Source organism: Macrosteles quadrilineatus, unplaced genomic scaffold (assembly GCF_028750875.1).
Source record: "Macrosteles quadrilineatus isolate MER2022 unplaced genomic scaffold, UCM_ALF_1.0 Scaffold_8__2_contigs__length_117827958, whole genome shotgun sequence".
Lineage (NCBI taxonomy): Eukaryota > Metazoa > Arthropoda > Insecta > Hemiptera > Cicadellidae > Macrosteles > Macrosteles quadrilineatus.
Window position 1 is genome coordinate 70,465,978 of NW_026542601.1, and position 20,761 is coordinate 70,486,738.

Genomic DNA, 20,761 nt, shown 5'->3' on the forward strand with positions numbered 1-20,761 from the left:
ATTTTGTCACGTAAAAACATTTAAATTATGTATGATGTATAAATATAAAAAAAATTTAACAACAAATCCATTTGAAAGTAAAGTTTAGACATTGTTACGGTCGACATTGGTACATTATCATTGGCGAAAATGCACGTGCACATGACATTAATGCGGCTATGTGTTTAAGTTGAGACACGTTTGTAGAAAACACTAAAAAGGCAATCTTCTAAACAATTTTAAAATATTTACAACTTTAATTATATAGAAATGTTCATAACACAGTAAGTAATTCCATCCCAGATAGCAAGGACCCTTGATTCAAGGTAAACTTTTCCCTACAATTTGCATTCACAATTCAAGGTTGCAAATATTAGGAACATTGTGGCTGGATTCAAGGACAACAAAATACTGCCCTTTTTGAGTTCATAGATTCCGCCCTGAAACAGAGTCAACAAAACAACAGCGCGAATTCCCATGATGCAGTTCGACCAAGCGACGCCAGCCAGACGCCAGGATCCACCCCTAAACAATCCTAACCTCTTTGTCTTTGTCTTTGTGTGTCTTGTCAGTTTGTCTTTTTGCGACGTTTGTTTCTCGCGTTATTACTATATCAGAGTTTTTAGACATAAAGTATTCATATTGAAGTTAGTTTTTGTCAATTTTCAATTTCTTTGTTCATAGTTAATTCCATAGTGTTCGATTTTAGAAGACTAACTGCAACAAAAGTGCTTGTGAGCCAACGAAACATAAAGGTGAGTCAGCTAATCTTTTCATTGTATTCATAATATTTTTTCCATTCTTATGATAAGATATGTGTGTTAGAATGCTAATCATACTGACATTAGAACCTCAAGTTACAAATGCTCTGAAAATTATCTTACAACAATAAACTGCCAAATTTGGACTAGGATCCAGAATAATTCTAGGCCTGTGCTTGCCCTAGGCCTCATGACTGGTGAATTGTTTTATAGTTGGCCTAGAAAGTATTGTGATCCGTTGGAATATTGTATCTGGAATTTTTCAAGACCTAGTTACTTATTTTTGCCAAATCCGGTGGGCTACAATATTATGAACACACAAGCCAATATGTAACTTAATGATGCAGTTTTTTATCAGCGTAGATTGTCTTAAGTTATCATAGGCCGAAGTTATGAAGTTTCATTTAAGAATGAAGAAATGATTTTTGATGGATTGGATAAATAGACCTAGGCCTATAGAAAAATATTTTAATTTAGCTTAGGCCTATGTCTTAAGTTATAGACTTGGTACTGTAGCCTAGGTCTAAGGGCTTATCCTAGTCCTATGTCCTGATGCTAGGGTTTTTCGGCAAACGTTTAGATGGGTTAAGATTAGCATCTCTCAAAGATTTTAAGTTTTGTACGCCATACCCATTGATTAAACTAAGTAAAGGTAGGCTACCGTAATGAACTAATTTAAAACAACCTTCTACAAAATGTCACTTGACTGGAGACCTGCCATTTTGGTTTTATGTAGCTGTTAACTTTAAATCATATCCTGGTAACTTGTGCCTATTTAAGTTACTAAAGATGTATATTGCCCATGCTGTAAGTTGTAAAGTTATTGTAACAAGGTTACCTAGGCTGCTGTGTTATTTTTCAAATTAACTAATTAGCTTCAGCGAACACAGATTTAAAACAAGTGGCTTGCCGTTTGAACAAACGTTACAAGATGAGTTGCCATCTTGCTTTGCATCGAAATTTGCAGAATTTAGAAATGTAATTTAGACATTATTATGAATAACTTGGTCTGTGTGCTGCAATTTAACTTACGGTACCGGTATTAACAATTTTGGAAAAATTCTGAAATTTTCTGCTTTAAATAAACCTTACCATTTGTAGGCCTATAGTTTTTAAATTTTATTGATGATTTGTAATTTAAAACAAAAAATATTAATAGCCTAAATCATAACTTAATATTATTAAAACCTTAGAGTAAGAAAGTTAGTAGGTTAAACTTACTAAAACTTTCGTTTGTTGGTCAAACAAAAATTCACTTGGAAGAAAGTTGTTTAAAAAAAAATTAATGCCAGACTTATGGTTTACTTCTTTTTCCATCTTGCTTAATTTAGCCAGAATTTCAGGTTGAACAGAGAGGCAAGACCATTGAACGAGTCTAAACTAAATTTTTTGTACTTGATTCATTTGGTAAATCCCACTGTACACCCCTGAAAACACACACTGACCAATTATGTCTATTCTGTACTTTACTACAGAAGTGAGATTGTCAAAGCTAGTTTGTTAAATACAAATACATGGCATATTCTCTCTAAAAGCTGATTGTTTTGTATTTTTCTTCCAATACTAGCTGTAACCCGCGGGCTTTGCCCCGTTTAACTTCTTAATTTTCAAGATGATCTCGTTCGCATGGCTCAATCACGTCCTGGTTGAAGTTTGTTCGCTACGCTCACTCACCTTTAGATTGGAGCTCGTTCGCTACGCTAACTCGCCTCCAGGTTGAAGTTTGTTCGCTACGCTCACTCACCTTTTGGTTGCAAATTAGCTGTTGTCATAAATGTAAAAGAAATAATAGTGCTGCACCCTGTTGGTAATCCTTGTAACTTTAATGCTAGTAAACATCATAGAACAGAACCAACTTGTTTAATTGAAACAGCTGTTAAGATTCAATAATTCCATTTCTCATAAGGTTAACATGGGAAACTCCAGAGCCACTGGGGCGGAGCCCAGAGGTCGGAGGGTAAAATCCTTTCTTAGTGATCGTCTACTACCCAAAAGGATGATGCCTGCCAAGATTCAGGTTCCTAGGTCTTATGGTTTCTGAGATTTCGTGATGAGTGAGTGAATGAATGAGTCAGTGGTATTTGAGCTTTATATAGATTTGCATAACAAATTCTTTTGTTATTGTTATCTATTATGAGCCGTTTCACTTAAACTGTTTCAGTTGTAGCCAAGAGACTGTTGGCTGAAGCCACTGAATTGAAAGTAAAAAAAAACTGCATCCGTGCATGGCTGTGACAAGCCAAATTTAGGGCCAGTACCTAAAAGGTTTGTAGAGCATATTAGTTATAGAACTGTTTATTTCATAAGGTTTACTTTTGTTGTTACAGTAGAACCTCGATAGTTCGACACTCCCTGTAGTTCGACACAGGCCGTGATGACAAGACATGGCATCAGTGGCCGATGACGGGTTCACCAAGGTTAAAAACTAGAGCATTCTTAGTGTTTTCGTACATGGAAAAACTCAATAGGTAGCCTACTTAAAATATCCCATTAACATACATTTTTTCTAAGATCCAAAGTCTAAAAAGCATGTGACGTAAATTATGAGGGGCGAATAAGATTGTATTTACTGAGCAGCCTACCCCTAGTACCAGCCACGCTCAAATTTCTTCCCCGGGGTGCTGAGAAGGATTCACGGTTTTGACTGATTAATTATTTTAATTTAATCTAAGGTTCAGAGCTCTAGAAGCGCTCAAAAGATCCTGCAGACGCCCAGGAGGAGAGCAATATCATCCTCGCCTTTGTTAAAATGTTATTGCGAATTTTGGCTAACTTTTATAATAACTGTAGGACAGACGAGTACTCTACCCTGGCCAATTCGATAAAACTACCTACTCGTTTAAACTGTTGCAACAACGGGTTTTAGAATTCTAATAACAAGTCTCGGGTTTGTTAATTTGGTTTATTAGTAAAAGGAACATACAAGGGTGGTTTTTCAAGTAAGAGCCAGTTTCTGCGTATAAATCCATAATTCGCTTAAGTACGCTGCAGCAAGGCTCCTCGCCACTTGCTGGTATCATTTGTGAACAGAATGACACAATTTGCAGCTCTGTAGCTGACATGTACCTACATTTCGCTGTGTGTTTCAACAATTTTTTAGACTTTTTGTCCCCGTACGCTAGGCTGGAGCCCGGGATTGTTTTTCACATTACTTCAGGCTAGACCTAGGGGTTACGGCATTATCACTTAGTTAAAATCCATTGGTGATTTGGCGGGATTTGAACCCTGGACCCCAGGAACCGGAATGACCGCGCTCTAACCACTAGACCTGCTCGCTCCCCAATTTTTTAGACTATTGATAATGTCAATGATAATCAGGGCCGGAGAGAGCCATCATGGGCCCCTGGGCTCAGCGATCCCGGGCCCCCCTATTTACTTGATTTAGTGTCCAGCCGTCTCCGTGCCGTTTTGTCACACAAATAACTATATTAATAAATGTTTGCTCACAGTTTCAGCTTTAATCACAGTCAAAACAATTCAAGTAAAAAATTACTTAGTGAACTGGAAAACCATGCTGAAGCAGATTACATGTACAGAAAAAATTTAAAAAAAATTAGATAAAACATACTCCCTTAGTCGATACTTTATGATTTTTTTTTGTTGCAGGAAAAGAGGAGTTATTGGTGCACAGAATAGGAACATCAGGCTGAGGTTATGCGACAGTAAATAATGTATAAGTAAAATGTCACTTAATTTAACTCATGTTCTAATTTTCAAGTTTGTTTTATACTTTATATTTTCATAAAATAAATTTACTATAACCAATGTCACTTGCTACATTTTATTTATACCCCCACAAATAGTGATATTTTGGCTATGTTTGAAGAACTGTTTTGAACTTTTAAACTTTTTGTTGATCACTGAGATGTCTTTTCTAAAGCAGGGTCTGGTGTAATTTGATGAGGCCTTATTAAAAATTAAATGCTCTCACCCTTCACTCGCAAGCTTGGCAGAATAGGCTTATTATTTTTAACCTAACTCAGTTATCCTATACAACATTTAAATAAAGTGTTATAGCATCATTTATAGGTTTCTAGCTGCCCCTCCCCTTGGGCTTCACAACAGAATTGAAAAATTTTCTTTGCTACAAACAGTTGTTTTGCATTGGTTTTGCTTAGAATTTTCCTAACAGCGGTTTGGTAGCTAATACAATTAAACGAAAGTTCTGTCAAAAGAAAAATATGTTAACATTGTAATTTTAAAGCCAGTGAGCCAGAGCCCTGATGGAATCTCTCAAAGCTACTTCTTGTACATATTAAGTGAAACCTATTATGGAGGTTAAGTGAAACCTCCATGCCACCAAGTTCTGAGTACATATGCATGGTAGTTTTTGAGGAATAGTGATCAATGAGTGAGTGAGTGGTAACTGTATTATAATATAGATTATAAGGTCAAATTATGTATCCACCCAAAGTTTTCTGCGTAGATTAAAGCTTAAGGTAATGTACCTTGCGTTTAATATTTTAAGGCTTAACTTACTGCCATAAAGCAACCAATATTTTGATGTCCTAATAGATAGCTGTCCCCGCGCTTAGTAGGCATCATTAAAGTTCTTGAGTTCACAAAGACAAAACAGCTAGGCTATCCACTAGGACATTAAAATATTGGACTACTTTAAGACCGTAAGAATGCCGTAAGTCAAGTAAAATTCCTTGTCAGTCAATCACTTGTTACTGTATGTACTGAGTTGATCATGATTATGCTTTTATTTAACCCGAATTCAACAATATATTTTGATTTCAGCCAAAAATCTTTACCTGAATTAACCTTAAATTTTCAGGTTATGAGTCCTGAATTGACCATGATTTTACCTTAATTTAAACATACTTATACCTTAATTCAACCTCAATTCAGCCTTGATTATGCATTACTGCCAGAAACGTTTACCTTGAATCAACCTAAAATTTTCAGGGTTGATTCAGGTTTCACAAGTGTTCAGTAGGACCCTTGAATTAGCCCTGAATTAGGCTTGATGGCTTGATATTTTAAGATTAATTCAGGCTTGCATCTTTGAAAGTTTAACCTTGATTTAATACTGAATCAGGAAAAAATTGCTATCTGGGATTAGTTGCATAAGCTTTTACGTGCGTCTTTTTAATTAATTGAAAATTAAGTCTGTAATAACTCTTAAAATAGCTCCTGTAATACCGGTACTTGATAATTGCTTGATTTCTAGCAACGAGTACACAAGTTAAAAATTCAACAATGCATTAACATAACAAGCTCTCTTTCACGCTGCAAGACTAGTAAACGGCAGAAGTAAGGCAGAACGGCAGAACTGCGGTATTGGTTTACCATAAACGCCTGCAACGATGTGCTGCAAACCGCGCGACGAGTAGCTAAATGAACCGTAGAGTAAGTGAGCCTTCTAATATTTGTAGAGGGTTCACTTACTCTACAGATCATTGTGCCAATGAACTGTAGAGTAAGTGAGCCGTCTTCTATTTGTGTAATAGTTATCATGAAATAGGCTCGTATAGTATACGAGCCTACTCCTGTAATTTATTTAAATTCAGTATTTTGGCTCGTATACTATACGAGCTTATTCCTGAATTATTCAAGAATTCATACGCTTGGCTCATAGGCACAATGATCGGTAGAGTAAGTGAACCCTTTTCATTTATTTGATATTTTAGATCGGCTCGTATAGTATACGAGCCTGTAGTGCAAGTGAACCTTCAATATTATTTACGAAGCTCGTATAGACTATGATTTGTAGAGTAAGTGAGCCATGTGTTTTAAGTATTACATATTTGGAGGCTCATTGTGTCAATGATTCGTAGAGTAAGTGAACCCTAACCCCTCTGTGTTTCTTCAAATGTTGTAAATAGAGTATTTCTGGCCTAAATACGAGTTTCATGCAGTTAGAACTGCTGTTGAAAATGGAAACATGCAAGCATAGATAATATTGTGATTGCTTATTAGTATCTTTGACCTTTGTATACATTGCATAAAGCCAATAATGATGATGCTGTCACCCAAACAGGGATTAAATCCGATTTGTGGTAATATTTCAAGTTGCTCATACAGTACAATCAGAATATTTGGGATTTTTATAAATGAGGCTCAAGGAAAATATACCTATTAGAGCTCTAAATAGTTTAACTATGCTATAACCTAATACAGTTGATATGAGTTTAACAGAACACAAAAATACTTAATATGCATTTGACAGAACACACTTTTTTCAACGACTGTAAGCTCCAAAGAATGTAGTATCATTTATTTTACATCTTCCACGAGGGAGACTTATAATCCATGACCGTGTTCAAGAATCAGCTGTATCAATCCTGAGCGTATGGCAACACTGATATTTCTTCTTTACAATCATTACAATTTCCTTCTTCTTCTTATCTTTACTGCTTGGCAGCACACAGAGCATGTGTTATACATAACCTCAATCTTTATCGTGATTAAATTTTGATCCATCAGACTAGGACTCATTGATTTATTATTAATTAAATACATTCCAGTTTGTGGTCGTATTAAATTTTATAGGCTTTAAGTTAATATTCTTATTATGGCTATTTGATTTTGGTTTTGTAGTTGCAGTTGAAAGAATATACCTACTACTGTACATAAGTTAGGCTTACTTTCGTAAATAGTTTGTAGTCCCTGAACTAGTAAGGCCTAGGCCTATTTACTGTTGACCGCGGAGTCCGTCATGGGAAGGAAAGCTAAATTTACTGATGAACAGAAGCCCAAAAAAGGAAAAGGAAGGAAGGCAAAGAAACAAAAGGATCCTATTTTCCCGGCTAGTTTAAGTAAGTTATGATATTATAGTCCCTAAATCCACTTAAGTTTTAGGAATTTTAGGCCTACTTAATTCCTACACCCAACCATGTTATTTTGTAAAGTATAAAGAGTTGTGGCTGCACTTTACTTGACGTCCTACACTCATTCGATTGTTTTTTCGATTTGATATTTTCATTCGATTGTTTCATTCGATATATCGTTTGAACCAAACGATATATCGAATGAAGCAATCGATTAATCGATATATCGATTGATATTTTCATTCGAATGAGTGTAGGACGTCAAGTAAAGTGCAGCCAGAGTTGTCTCTTGCACTTCAGTTTAACATATTAGAAGATAGTCGAATGCATGATTATTCTTTCAAGATTGTTCGGGTAGGCCTACAGTTAGGCCTATGCAGAGATCCAGATTCAGGGTGTCCACATTCTGGAAAGTCATGAAAAAAAATTCTGGTCATTGAAAGTCATGAAAATAGGCAAAAGGTCATGGAAAGTTATTAAAATCTCCAATGATGGATGAATTGTAGGGAACTTGGGTACACTTCCATATCTGTTGGCACAAACAACCGAATGAGTAATATTGATTATTTGATTGTTTAGTTCGAGTACCTGGGGACCGTGCTTTGCTCGGGGAAAATCATTAGTTCACTCTGAAAGCACCTTAGTATTGGAGATGCATAAATCCATTCCCAAACTCCACACGGCTCCCCTTTACTACGCCCTACACCATTTCCTACGTCATGGACTTGTTTCCCTCCATTCCCATTGCATTTAAAGATTGCAGATACCTTAATCTAATCGTCTTAAACAGTTCCCACACTCCGGACAGCTCACCTTGACAACTTCCTTCATTACTTCCTACGTCACGGACCTGTTTTCCTCCCTTCCCATAGCATTTTAGGTTTGCTGATACCTTAATCTAATCGTCATTAACAGTTCCAACACTCCGGACAACTCGCCTAGACTACTTCCTTCACCACTTCCTACGTCGCGGACCTGTTTTCCTCCCTTTCCATATCATTTTAGGATTGCAAGTTACCTTAATCTAATCATCATATCGAATAATCGATATATCGATCGATATTTTCATTCGGTTGTTTGTGCCAACAGATATGGAAGTGTACCCGGGAACTTTTCAATACTCTAATTTAGTCAGCTGTGACCCCGACTATTGTAGCATTTTTCAGGATTTTCCACAAATGTTTTTAGTACAAATTTATTACTGTTGTATCAAGTTAGGCCTAGTTTATGAGTTTTGAAGAATGAAAGTGGAGAGAACTTGGCCAGCTGTGGGGACGGTGGAGGCTGGGTTTACTTTTTTCCTTCCTTTTTTGAATGCATATTTGGGTACAGTTTCTTAACTGGGCTACGCTAATATTGATTGAAACTATCAATTTGATTAGTAAACCGTCATGCGATTTTTCACCATCAGCAAGTTTGGTTGGTTAGGTTGGTTATGATGTTTAAATTTATATTTAGATATAAGAGACCTGTCATCGATGATCGAGGGTTCGATGAGGTTTCATACATTATTAATCAATATTTTCAATTCGATAGTTTCAATCTTATTAGCGTAGCCCAGTTAAGAAACTGTACCCGCATAAGTTATTTTAGCAAAATGTACTCCATCTATATATTAATACGCAAGCAGTTTTCTTTTCACAGTCATAACTCAATAACGGCTTGATGGATTTTCAAGTTTGAGGTGTCAGATTAAAGGTATCTTCACGTAGATGTGCAAATACGTCTCAGAATATTTAGAAAGGGCACCACTTAAGTACACTTAAGGGCTTAAGTCTGGAAGGCGGCGCTATCTGTTGACATTTGATCAAACTAATTTCCCTTTGTTTACAAATAACATATGGACGTAGTTTGAAATAGTTTTTAAGGTTAACCACAGACGGCAGGACTTAAAACTTCCAGAGCAAAGCTGGAATTTATATTTTGTTTCAATCTGTTAACTAAGTCTGGTTCATAATGAAGAGCATCATATCAATACTAGACAACAAAGTGTTTAAGAATAAATATTTAATTCTTTTTAGTTTTTAAGTTTGACCATAGACTGCAGGACTTATTTATTCCAGAGCAAAGCCGGAATTCTATATTTTTATCTAAACATCTGTTAACTAGCTGTTTCTTAAGTTAAGAGTTTCCTAGCAAGACTTAACAACAAATTGTTTGTAAATAGTTGAATGTATTTACCTTACATCATATTTTACCGAATTATCGTGTTGTTTTGGTTACAGTTTGGTGTGATGAAACGAATGTTTTAAAGTGATTATTTCCAGTGCAGTTACATCACAATATCATGTAATTTACAATGTGTATAACAATTCCGTTGTAGTATTTTCTGCTGTTTTGTTAACTTTCGTAATTCATCTAAATTAAAAATAATATGCTACCAGTAAGACGAATACTGTGAGTGGCTGGAGGAAACATATTTGTACTGTTTATTTCAGGCCAAGGTCACCGTTAGTAGCATACCAAAGATTTTTTGATTGTTTTTTACAGTTAAATTCATTATCGAACTGTGATATTATTGTATTAGGTGATTTTAATATTTCAATCTATGGTCAGGACTTTTGCTTGGATCAAGGTGACAATATATGTAAAGAATTATTTATTTTTTTGAATTTGCATGGTTTAAGTTTAAAGAATGATATTCGTAACTTTCAAAATAAGACATTGGATTTAGTCATATCAAATTGTGAGGAAGTAGTGGTGACGAGAAGCGGTGAACAATTAGTTAGTGAAGATCTTTATCATCCGGCTTTGGAGGTAATTGTTGTGTCGGCTACTCCGTTATCTGGTCGTTCAAGGTCAACCCAGTCAGCTGGTTATTGTTTCAGACAAGCCAATTTTTTACGAATATACGAAGATTTACAACATGCTGACTGGTCAAATTTATATTCTATTTTGAACGTTGATGATGCTCTAGATCGTTTTTACAGCACACTTTATGAAATAATTGGTAAAAACTGTCCATTAAAGAAAAATAAAAAAGCAAAATATCCCTTTTGGTTTACTCCTTCTATTATTTACAATTTAAAACGTAAAGAAAAACTTAGAAGAAGGTGGAAAAAAGTAAACACTGATGAAGCTTATAACTTATTTAAAGTCCAGAGAACAGCAGTAAAAAATGAAATTGATCTAGCATATCGCAATTATGTAAATGGAGTGGAAGATAGTATAAATATTGACAGCAGTAAGTTTTGGAATTTTATTCAAAGTAAAAAATCTGAACGAAATAAAATTATGATAATGGAGCACAATGGAGTAAGACTGGATAACGGAGGAGCGGTTGTAAATGCATTCGCGGAATATTTTAGTTCTGTGTACGAGAGTTACACTACAGAGCCTAGTGTGGAGTGCGCGGTGGAGGGGCCGTGTCTGGGCGGCGCGTCTTGCCTCACACTGCCTCGCCTCAGCTGTCAGGATGTGCAGGACCAGGACGCCATCAAACATTTAAAATCAAAATGCACTACTGGTCCAGATTTACTCCCACAATATTTATTTAAAGGTTGTTCTGAACTTTTAGTTGGGCCTTTAGAATTTTTATACAATTTAAGCTTGAAAACTAATATATTTCCCGAAAGATGGAAAACAACCAAAGTAACTCCAATTTTTAAGAGTGGAAAAAAATCCAAAGTCTTAAATTATAGACCGGTAGCAGTGTTATCTGTACCGGCAAAGATATTTGAGATTATTATTCACAAATATTTATTCAGACATTTTCAAAAATACATTTCAAATGACCAGCATGGGTTTGTCCCAGGAAGATCAGTCAACACAAATTTATGAAATTTTACTAGTTACGTTTCCTCTGGTCTGGATTCTGGGGCTCAGACAGACACGTTATTTCTTGATCTGGCCATTGGCCAAAGCGTTTGATAAGGTTGACCATTCAATTTTGTTGCAGAAACTGCATTGGTATGGCATGTCAAATGATTTATTGCATTTTTTCAAATCTTACATTGTTAATAGGAAACAATTTGTTTTCTATCATGGATTTTCCTCTGCTGTATTCAATGTCCAATCTGGGGTTCCCCAGGGTTCGAATCTAGGGCCTTGTCTTTTTACAATACTAATTAATGATCTAAGTGACTGTATTTTAAATTCAAATTCACTTCTATTTGCCGATGATTTAAAAATGTTTAAGCATATCAATAGTCTTGATGATGCAAATAGCTTACAAGAAGATCTTGACAATGTTTATAGGTGGAGTGTTTCAAACAAAATGACTTTTAATGTTTCTAAATGTCAACTAATGACTTTTACTAGGACTACAAATTTTTTACGAAATGACTATTTTTTAAATGGCATTTTAATTAGTAGAGTAAACAAAATTAAAGATTTAGGTGTTCACATGAATTCTGCACTATCTTTTAATTTTCATATTGAAACATGCATTGCTGCTGCAAGTAAAATGTTGGGGTTTATAATTAGACAAAGTACAAATTTTAGAAACATTGAAACATTAATTATGCTTTATCATTCGCTGGTCAGATCAATATTAGAAACCTGTTCCATAATTTGGAATCCATATCATTTACAGTTTAAAGATGCTTTAGAGAAAGTCCAGAAAAAGTTTTTAAGATTCTTATTTTACAAATGTTTTAATATTTATACGTTCGATGTTCCATACCATGATTTATTACAACTGTTTGGGCTGCAGAGTCTAGATCTGAGGAGAACGATCATTGGTCAGGTGTTCCTGTACAAACTGGCGCGTGGAGAGGTTGACGACGCTGCTAGCCTGGCCGGCCTGTCTTATCGTGTACCCTGCTTCAATAGTAGAAACAAACATCTCTTCTCGTTGCCCTACAGCCGCACCACTGCCCATGCCTCCTCCCCCCTCTATCGATTAATGAAAGACTACAATTACGTAATAAAAAAGTGCAATAATATTGATATTTTCTCTGACAACATAAACAATTTCAAATTGAAATTAAAAACAGTATTAATCAATCAGTAAATGTCAATTTATATATTTTTCGTTGTTCTATTTATTTTTACTACTCAGTATTTATATATTTATATAATTTATCATTGTTAATCTTTTTTAAATATATATACATTGTTGTTATAGTTATTGATAATTTTGTTTTTATGTTAGTATTAAATGCATGGCATGAAAGTGTAAGTAAAAATGAAGTGAAAAGACAAGAAGAAACCCACTGAAGCAACAATATTATAAGTGCATGAACTGCTTCAATGTAAATGGTCTTTAAACTGTATTGAAGCATGTAAATAAAATAAAATAAAAATAAAATAAAATAAAATAAAGTTGTTTTTATTTACTTTATTCTTAGTTTTTTTTTTGTTATTGGAAGTTACGACTAAAATAGGCCTAGCAACATTCATTATTATCGATGATTTAACTTACTTTCAATATATCAATATTTTTGTTTTCCTATACCGTACGGATCATATTCCTTCCGTTTCCGTATTTTGCATTTTAATTGCGAATGAAGAATAAGCATAATCTTGTTTAGGCAAAAATATTATTTGGGCCTATGGATTATAAGAAATGAAACTAACTAGGCCCTAAGTTTATTCTTCACTAACCTAACATAACTAACCAATGTTGCTGAAGGTTAAGTTGCCGTTTAAAAATTCCGTTTGATAACTTAAAAGGCATGTGGGAAATAGGCTTTCAAACGGAAATTTGGAAATTTTACAACAAGTTTGGTTTTAAGTTAATTTATGACAGTTTTTTAATTTCAATAATATTGATAGTAGGCCTATATAATTTATTATTACATCAATAAAAATGTAAACAGATCATAACTCAATTTAATGTTTAGGTTACATAATAAATTATAATGTAGAAATGATCCATCAAACTGAATCAATATCAATTTGTTTATATTTAAAAATATAATACATCAGTTTCTCTGCGGAACTGTACCTGATTGTTAAATAGGTCATCAATGAGTCAGCTTAGGCTAGGACTATATGCAAAGATGCTGCATTTGCGCCCTGAAATGAGTTAGTCAATAAATGCACCCAACATACCAGTTGTGTGTCTCCGCATCCGGTTTAAAAGCCCTGACTTAACTCAGTTCACTAACCAAGCTGTATGTAACAGTTCAAACAAATATTTTTGGTTAAATTTGTGTATTATAGTAAGTTTTTCCTATCCAAAAATTGAATTTTTAGGGTACTGAGTGTGTGGCAGTTAAGTTATTTCAGTAGCAATAAATTAACTCACTTTACTTCCTGGCCTACCAAAAAAATGTAATGACTTGTATGTGTTTCAGCTGAAGGTGTCTCTAAAACTTTGAGCCATCGTCAAAAGCAGAGAGCTGCAAAACGAGCTATTAAAACTGCTTTGAAACAAGAGAAAAAAGCAAAGAAAAAAGAAAACCGCTTAGAAACATCTTTGAATGACGCTAAATCATCCCTTAACTCTCCACAAGATTCTAGTTTTAAGGAGAAGCAGAGTGACAAGTTGACGAATAAAAATTCATCCAGTGCAGTTGATCTTGTATCAAAACAGAAATTAAATGGTAAACAGAATAATACAACTCCCAAATTCAAGAAAAATGAACCAGACTTCAGCTCTATTTCTGGTAACTTCATCAAGTCAGAATCAAAAACGCCCAATCGCAAAAGTATTACCGGTAACCAATTTGTTGTTACTCCATCACATCTGGAAAATGTAAAGGACTCTAAAAAAAGTTTGGCCAAGGGTTTGAAGAGAAAATTGGACGATGAAGATTCTGCTGAAACAGGTTGGTACTAGGCCTAACTCAAATCCTATATATTTGGTAGTCAGCATAAATTATTATTACATTAATAACTAGCTGTTTGCCCGTTCTACTTACTGGAATCTTGTAGTAAGTTAAAACCTTATATTCAGAACAGGAGTTGGTTTGCATATTTAGTGTGCATTTTTCCAGGTATGATGGCAAAACTATAATTGTTTAGGAATACATATAAACCTTCTCAAATACAATATCTGACAGTTTCAAAGCCAAAACAAATGCTTCGCAATTAAATGTCACCCGATCGTGTTAGTCCATATTTTATATCTAATGATGGAAGGAATTGCTTTACAGTATAGATCTATGAGGCATAGCCCTAAGGTAGGCTTGTAATTGAAAGAAAGTTACTTTTCACACTGGTTAAAAGTAGTTAAAACACTACCTCAACCCAGACCTCAACCTCACTACTGCACACTTTATTCGGGTTGAATTTTGTTATTAACAATGGTGCTCTTGTCTTTTCCACGAAAAATAAGGACATTAATGCGACCAATAGACATACACACACAAATACAGAATTGAGTCCACACAACATTTTGGAGTCCACACAACATTTTGGAGTCCAGACAGAAAACGCTAAAAATTATACTGTCACAGCGGCCCTCTTTAGTCTTCGTAGCGGTTGGGAGCAGGAAGAACGAACATTAAAACAAGCGAATAGGGATCAACTAATTTTATTAATTATCGAATAATGAATAATGACTTTACATAACTACAAACACGATGGTACAAGAAAATACAACTAACACTTTGTACTCGCGACTAACAGAATATTAAATGATTTTAACACTGAATTTAGAACGTACACGGACTCATAGAAAGAGTAAGAGAAAGAAAGGGCGCGAGACCGCGCGCGGCGGACCTTACCGTCGTTCGCTACATTCCGGCGCGATCTGATTGTTTCAGCATCGTCCGAGCGAGAGCCTCAGCGTGGTCACATGACCATCGCCAGCCAATCAGCGCACGCTGAGCGCTCAGCCCATAATTCAACGCGTGGACAGTTGCTTGACAGGTGCTGCAGCCAAACGATTACAATGGTCGTTAATAAAACTAATTGAAGCGAGGAACCGAGTCTAGAAGTGTAACATCGCATATCGCGACACACGTGCATGCAAAGTCAGCACATTCCAGGGTACATCCGGCCAAGCCACGACGTCTAGTTAGGATTATTGTAGGGTTACAAAGTAATGAAATGAATTGGAATATGAGTTATAAGGTTCACTTGGAGACTTATTTGAAGTTAAATAAAATTCAATATTGCTAAATACGGTTAACACATCAACCTAGCAAATATTCGGTGATAGCCAACGGGCCAGGTTTAGGGAGTAAGGCCAATCAGCTTAAGCTCAAAGTTAACAAATTACAACAAAATGAGGCAAATATGCCAGGGCCGTCACACTCCCCCCACCTCAAGTTCATGCCATCCTCGGCATGCAGTCTGCCCTTCCAACTGGGCCCTCTGCCGCAGCTTCAATCTATTGAAGTACATTATACAAATTCTGTCGACGTAGCTTTCTCTGTCTCCAAGTTATGCCAAGATTTGGAAAGGTTTTTGGAAGGTATCTGTCATGTGGCTTGGGCGGATTTAAATTTTATCTATTCCCAAAAATTTAAACCCCCCTCAAATTTTGATAATACGTCTCTTACTCTTTTCTTCGAATACAATAACAAAAGTTACTAAACAATTTTCCAATACATTAAAATTAATAGTCCTCCCGAATTTACAAAGATTACTTAAGTAAATTACTACAAAGAAAAAAAAACTTAACTACAAGGTCCACTTAGCCATCAATCAGGACAACGGTAACAAAAAAAACGCTTACTACACTCAATACAAAACAAGACACCTGGACCAATTACCGTATTGAACAAAAAGAATTCACAGTTAAAATTTACAAGATACAACAACTTAAAAGGTAATATAACTTAGTAAAGCTTAACCCCTCATACTAAACTTAATAAAAAAAAAACATTTCACGCATACTCATTATGACTCGTTAAATTATGTCCCGACATTAAACAACCTAACGCCTACTAACCCCGACGGTGATACAACATGTATCCCTAACACTTAACATACACTTAACATGTATCCTTAACAAACATTTACCCGCAGCACACGGCAACAGTAGGTAAATCGAATTGAATTAACGCCCCAATTCACAAACAAAAATAAAATAACTAACAAAAGGAAACTTACGGTTGTCACTTTCTGTGCAAAACTTCCATATCAATTTAGTTCCCACCGAAATTAACATTCACAACAATTTACATAATACAACAATACAATAAATTGAAAATCATCGTTAACACATCAGTCACACCGTCATAGATACAACCAAGGGGAATTTAACCACAATTTATGCCAACGGTCCGGCTGAGGTACTGCTATTCCTAACTAACCTATTACAACGATTGGTCCCTTAAACTAATTTATCATGGAGAAGCAAAACTTTTGGTAGCGGTTAATTTTGTGCTTCCGCCATATACCTAGCTAGACACATTCTCCAGTACCTCAGTCGAAATTTGGGTGGGAGGTCTGGTACGGTATCCTTGCGGAGGGGGTTCCGGACAGTTCCCCTCAGCAAGTAGTTTCACTTATCTTAAGCTTAGTAATCACAATAAAAAAGATTTTCTATGCAAGTCGCACTAGGTGGCCACAAGAGAGGAGCACGGCCGTTGCACCTCCCTCCGTACACCCGGCTCGACTTGGTGTTGGTTCTTGCCCAACATCTCAACATCTAGGTCTTTGTCGATTTGTTTATTTATTTATCTTATTTTTTCCAACAAAACAAAACGAAAACACCTTTACCAGCCTCCACCTTGGGCAAAACAACTTACAGCTGAAAACTCTAAACAATGAAACAAAAGAAATACAATACAACACAAAATAAAATTACGACAGAATAAAACTAACACAAGAGAATAAAACATTAAAATAATAAAATAAAGTTAGCAACCCATGGGTACCCATTAAATAAGGAAGACAAGTCCACACTGCCTCTCCGAAGACAATAGTGTTCAGTAGTGCACGTAATGTTCGAGTTTTGTCGATGAACCGGTTACCGCATTTACACAACGTTCCGCTCTCGGAAGAGGTATTGTTCTTTAGTTATTCCAGAGCTTCCAACCGCGTTGTCAAAATATGACGTTTCAACGCACAACACCGTTCTACGTGTCCAGCACTGCGTGTCTTGGTTACTACTAGTGTTCCGAGTACTCACTTCTATTATGTGGCCACCACGTCTTTCGAGATATCATGGGGTTACCGGTTAGAGTGCCGTAACCCGCCGTCTCCAGGGCTGCAGTCCCTCTGTCACAATCAGGCCTTGGAGTTGTCACTAACTCCACATCAGGGTCGTTTGCATCTCCCCTCTCCGAGAACGTCTCAGGCACCCTGGCGAGTCTCGCAGTCCTACGGAGCAGAGAGCCTCGGCACCAGGTGGCAAGCACGTCTCGACACCTATAACAGGTGCACAACAGCATCAGGGCTACTAACACACAAGTCCCTATCCTTGCTAACAAGTACATCACAACCACGACAAGGGAAGCTCTTCGTTCCACCCCCCTTTACATCTCAAGCGCAGCTGGTAGCGGCTAACAGGTTATGCCAGGCAGGCGTACACAGGCGCGAGCAACAGTCAAAATGAAATTCTCACCAGGGGAAGCTCTCTCACCACTCTCCCCTACAGCTCAAGTACAACTGGTAGCTGCTAGCAAGTTAGGCTAGGCAGACGTACGCAGGTACGAGCAAAACACTCTCACACTCACAGCGCTAAACACATTAGCCTCAGGGGACGCCCTCTTACCACTCCCCTCCACGCTCAAGTACAACTGGTAGCTGCTAGCAAGTTAGGCTAGGCAAGCGTACGCAGGTACGAGCAAAAGTACTCTCACACCTCATTTACAGGGGGACCACCGGCAGAAAGATTTCTCGCCAAAATAAAAAAAACACCATCCTAACCAGGACTCTCAGGGTCCCACACGAGTTAATTGCTGCCAAATGAACAGGCCTAACTCAACAGTACAAATTATGCAGAGTCTTTAATGGAGCTCATGCTTACTTTGTGACTTCGACTTGATAAACGGTCCCCCACCAAAAAAAACACAACACTTTCACGACACCTGGACCTAGTCCACAGGGAATTTAGCATGTTGCTGTGCCTAATGTAATACAGCGCGGACAAGCAAGCAATCCCAAACGTGGTCAAACACCTGAGGCTCAGACCACACCTCCACCTCGCTGACCACTCACCATTGAATGATGCCAATATCCGAATGGGGCACGCTTCCAATGCACAAAAATTCCAGGCCAAGAGCCAATCCACTGACCCACGGTCAGCCAAAACTACACCAGAAATATACTTGATATACTTCCTTTCAAAATAAAATTTTCCTAACCGCTTCATCATTTTTCACATTTTCGAAATAATTTTCCCCCGCAAGTTACATTTTTCATATACTTTTACAACAAGGCTAAAGCGAGCATAATTTGACAACCCCAACTCAGTTCAGGGCCAATTACAGGTACTAATTTGGGTTATTTTACTGACTTATACACTAATCAAACCAGATCCATCACAGTGGGACAGTGTTAGCTGCTACTGCAACAGCAGGTCCGCAGCAAGGAGTCTCCATGTGTCCCAGTCAACAGGGACAGCAAGGCCTGGCTTACACTCCTATATAAAACTGTTCTTTAGGTTGACATTGTCGCAGTCAACCCCACCAGCTGACACCAGTTGTCACAGCAGCCTCTCTTCTAGTCTTTGTAGCGGTTGGGAGCAGGAAGAACGAACATTAAAACAAGCGAATAGGGATCAACTAATTTTATTAATTATAGAATAATGAATAATGACTTTACATAACTACAAACACGATGGTACAAGAAAATACAACTAACACTTTGTACTCGCGACTAACAGAATATTAAATGATTTAAACACTGAATTTAGAACGTACACGGACTCATAGAAAGAGTAAGAGAAAGAAAGGGCGCGAGACCGCGCGCGGCGGACCTTACCGTCGTTCGCTACATTCCGGCGCGATCTGATTGCTTCAGCATCGTCCGAGCGAGAGCCTCAGCGTGGTCACATGACCATCGCCAGCCAATCAGCGCACGCTGAGCGCTCAGCCCATAATTCAACGCGTGGACAGTTGCTTGACAGGTGCTGCAGCCAAACGATTACAATGGTCGTTAATGAAACTAATTGAAGCGAGGAACCGAGTCTAGAAGTGTAACATCGCATATCGCGACACACGTGCATGCAAAGTCAGCACATTCCAGGGTACATCCGGCCAAGCCACGACGTCTAGTTAGGATTATTGTAGGGTTACAAAGTAATGAAATTAATTGGAATATGAGTTATAAGGTTCACTTGGAGACTTATTTGAAGTTAAATAAAATTCAATATTGCTAAATACGGTTGACACATCAACCTAGCAAATATTCGGTGATAGCCAACGGGCCAGGTTTAGGGAGTAAGGCCAATCAGCTTAAGCTCAAAGTTAACAAATTACAACAAAATGAGGCAAATATGCCAGGGCCGTCACAATACAGTAGCCTAAGACATCAATTAAATTTAATAAGGTGCAGTGTTTATAAATAAATAGTGAAAATAGTGGTGTGTTTGTGTGTAAAAATGATTCTTACTGCTACCACCGGTTCTAAGGAAAAGTAGTAGTACCAAAAACCAACGTTTACATTTGAGAAAAGAACTGTAGTACTTACGACTAATTCAAACTGTCCTTCTAATCAAACTGTATTATAGGTGTTAATCTGTTGGCAAATATATAAATAAATAAATACACAGGCCACAAAACATGTAACATGTAACGTTAACAACGTAAAGCTTTGAAAACTCACTATGGTTTGCTAAAAAAAACTTTCACTTGATGTGGTGCAGTACCGAAGTTATTAATCTCCTTTGGTTTAAAATTTTTTTTAAGTTTTTGAAAATCAAAGTTATTTCCCATTAATAGCATTATTTGTAAGCAGCTTTTAATGTTAACATATTAATGACAGTTTGAAGAAACCACCTTTATTCAAACAAAGGTTTCTTATTTAAAAGATTACGTAATCTCTAAACAATAATCGGTACATATATATATCAAACATTCGGAGGAAATGTGACAAAAAACGCACAAATCTGGGGTTTTGTACGTTTGTAGTTTTATTTCCTAAGTAGGAAAAGTACCGATATCGTTGTCGAAATGTAAGTAAGTAGAAACCAAAAGTGACACATTGGAAAAGCAAGTTTAGCTACATCTGTTAAGTTAAACCTCTGTTACGGTACGATCACAGCGAAATCAGGAAGATCTTCCAAGATCGACATCCACGATCACCCACTGCAGTTGTGATTTTTTACTTTGCCTTTTAACACAACTATCCTTGAAGCGCTGTCAATGAGCTGGAAACCTTTGTAAGCTACGGTATTGGTGACGATGATTAAAAAAATGTAAGTTTCCTTGCACTAATACAACACTGATTCACGGTATT

The 20,761-nt window shown here is 36.7% G+C and overlaps 1 protein-coding gene and 1 long non-coding RNA gene across 2 annotated transcripts in view; both read left to right on the plus strand.

The window, feature by feature from the left end:
• The first annotated feature begins 301 nt into the window (after window positions 1-301).
• Window positions 302-4,560, plus strand: LOC129000730 (uncharacterized). The gene is made up of 3 exons (XR_008491354.1): window positions 302-734; window positions 3,068-3,157; window positions 4,347-4,560. It is a non-coding gene; the product is annotated as an uncharacterized LOC129000730 (long non-coding RNA).
• A 2,611-nt stretch (window positions 4,561-7,171) lies between these two features.
• Window positions 7,172-20,761, plus strand: part of LOC128999550 (uncharacterized) — a 36,649-nt gene continuing 23,059 nt past the window's right edge. The window contains exons 1-2 of the mRNA XM_054426121.1: window positions 7,172-7,504; window positions 13,759-14,232. Coding sequence (XP_054282096.1) covers window positions 7,405-7,504; window positions 13,759-14,232 — 574 coding nt within the window. The 5' untranslated portion in view covers window positions 7,172-7,404. The remainder of the gene's footprint in view (window positions 7,505-13,758; window positions 14,233-20,761) is intronic.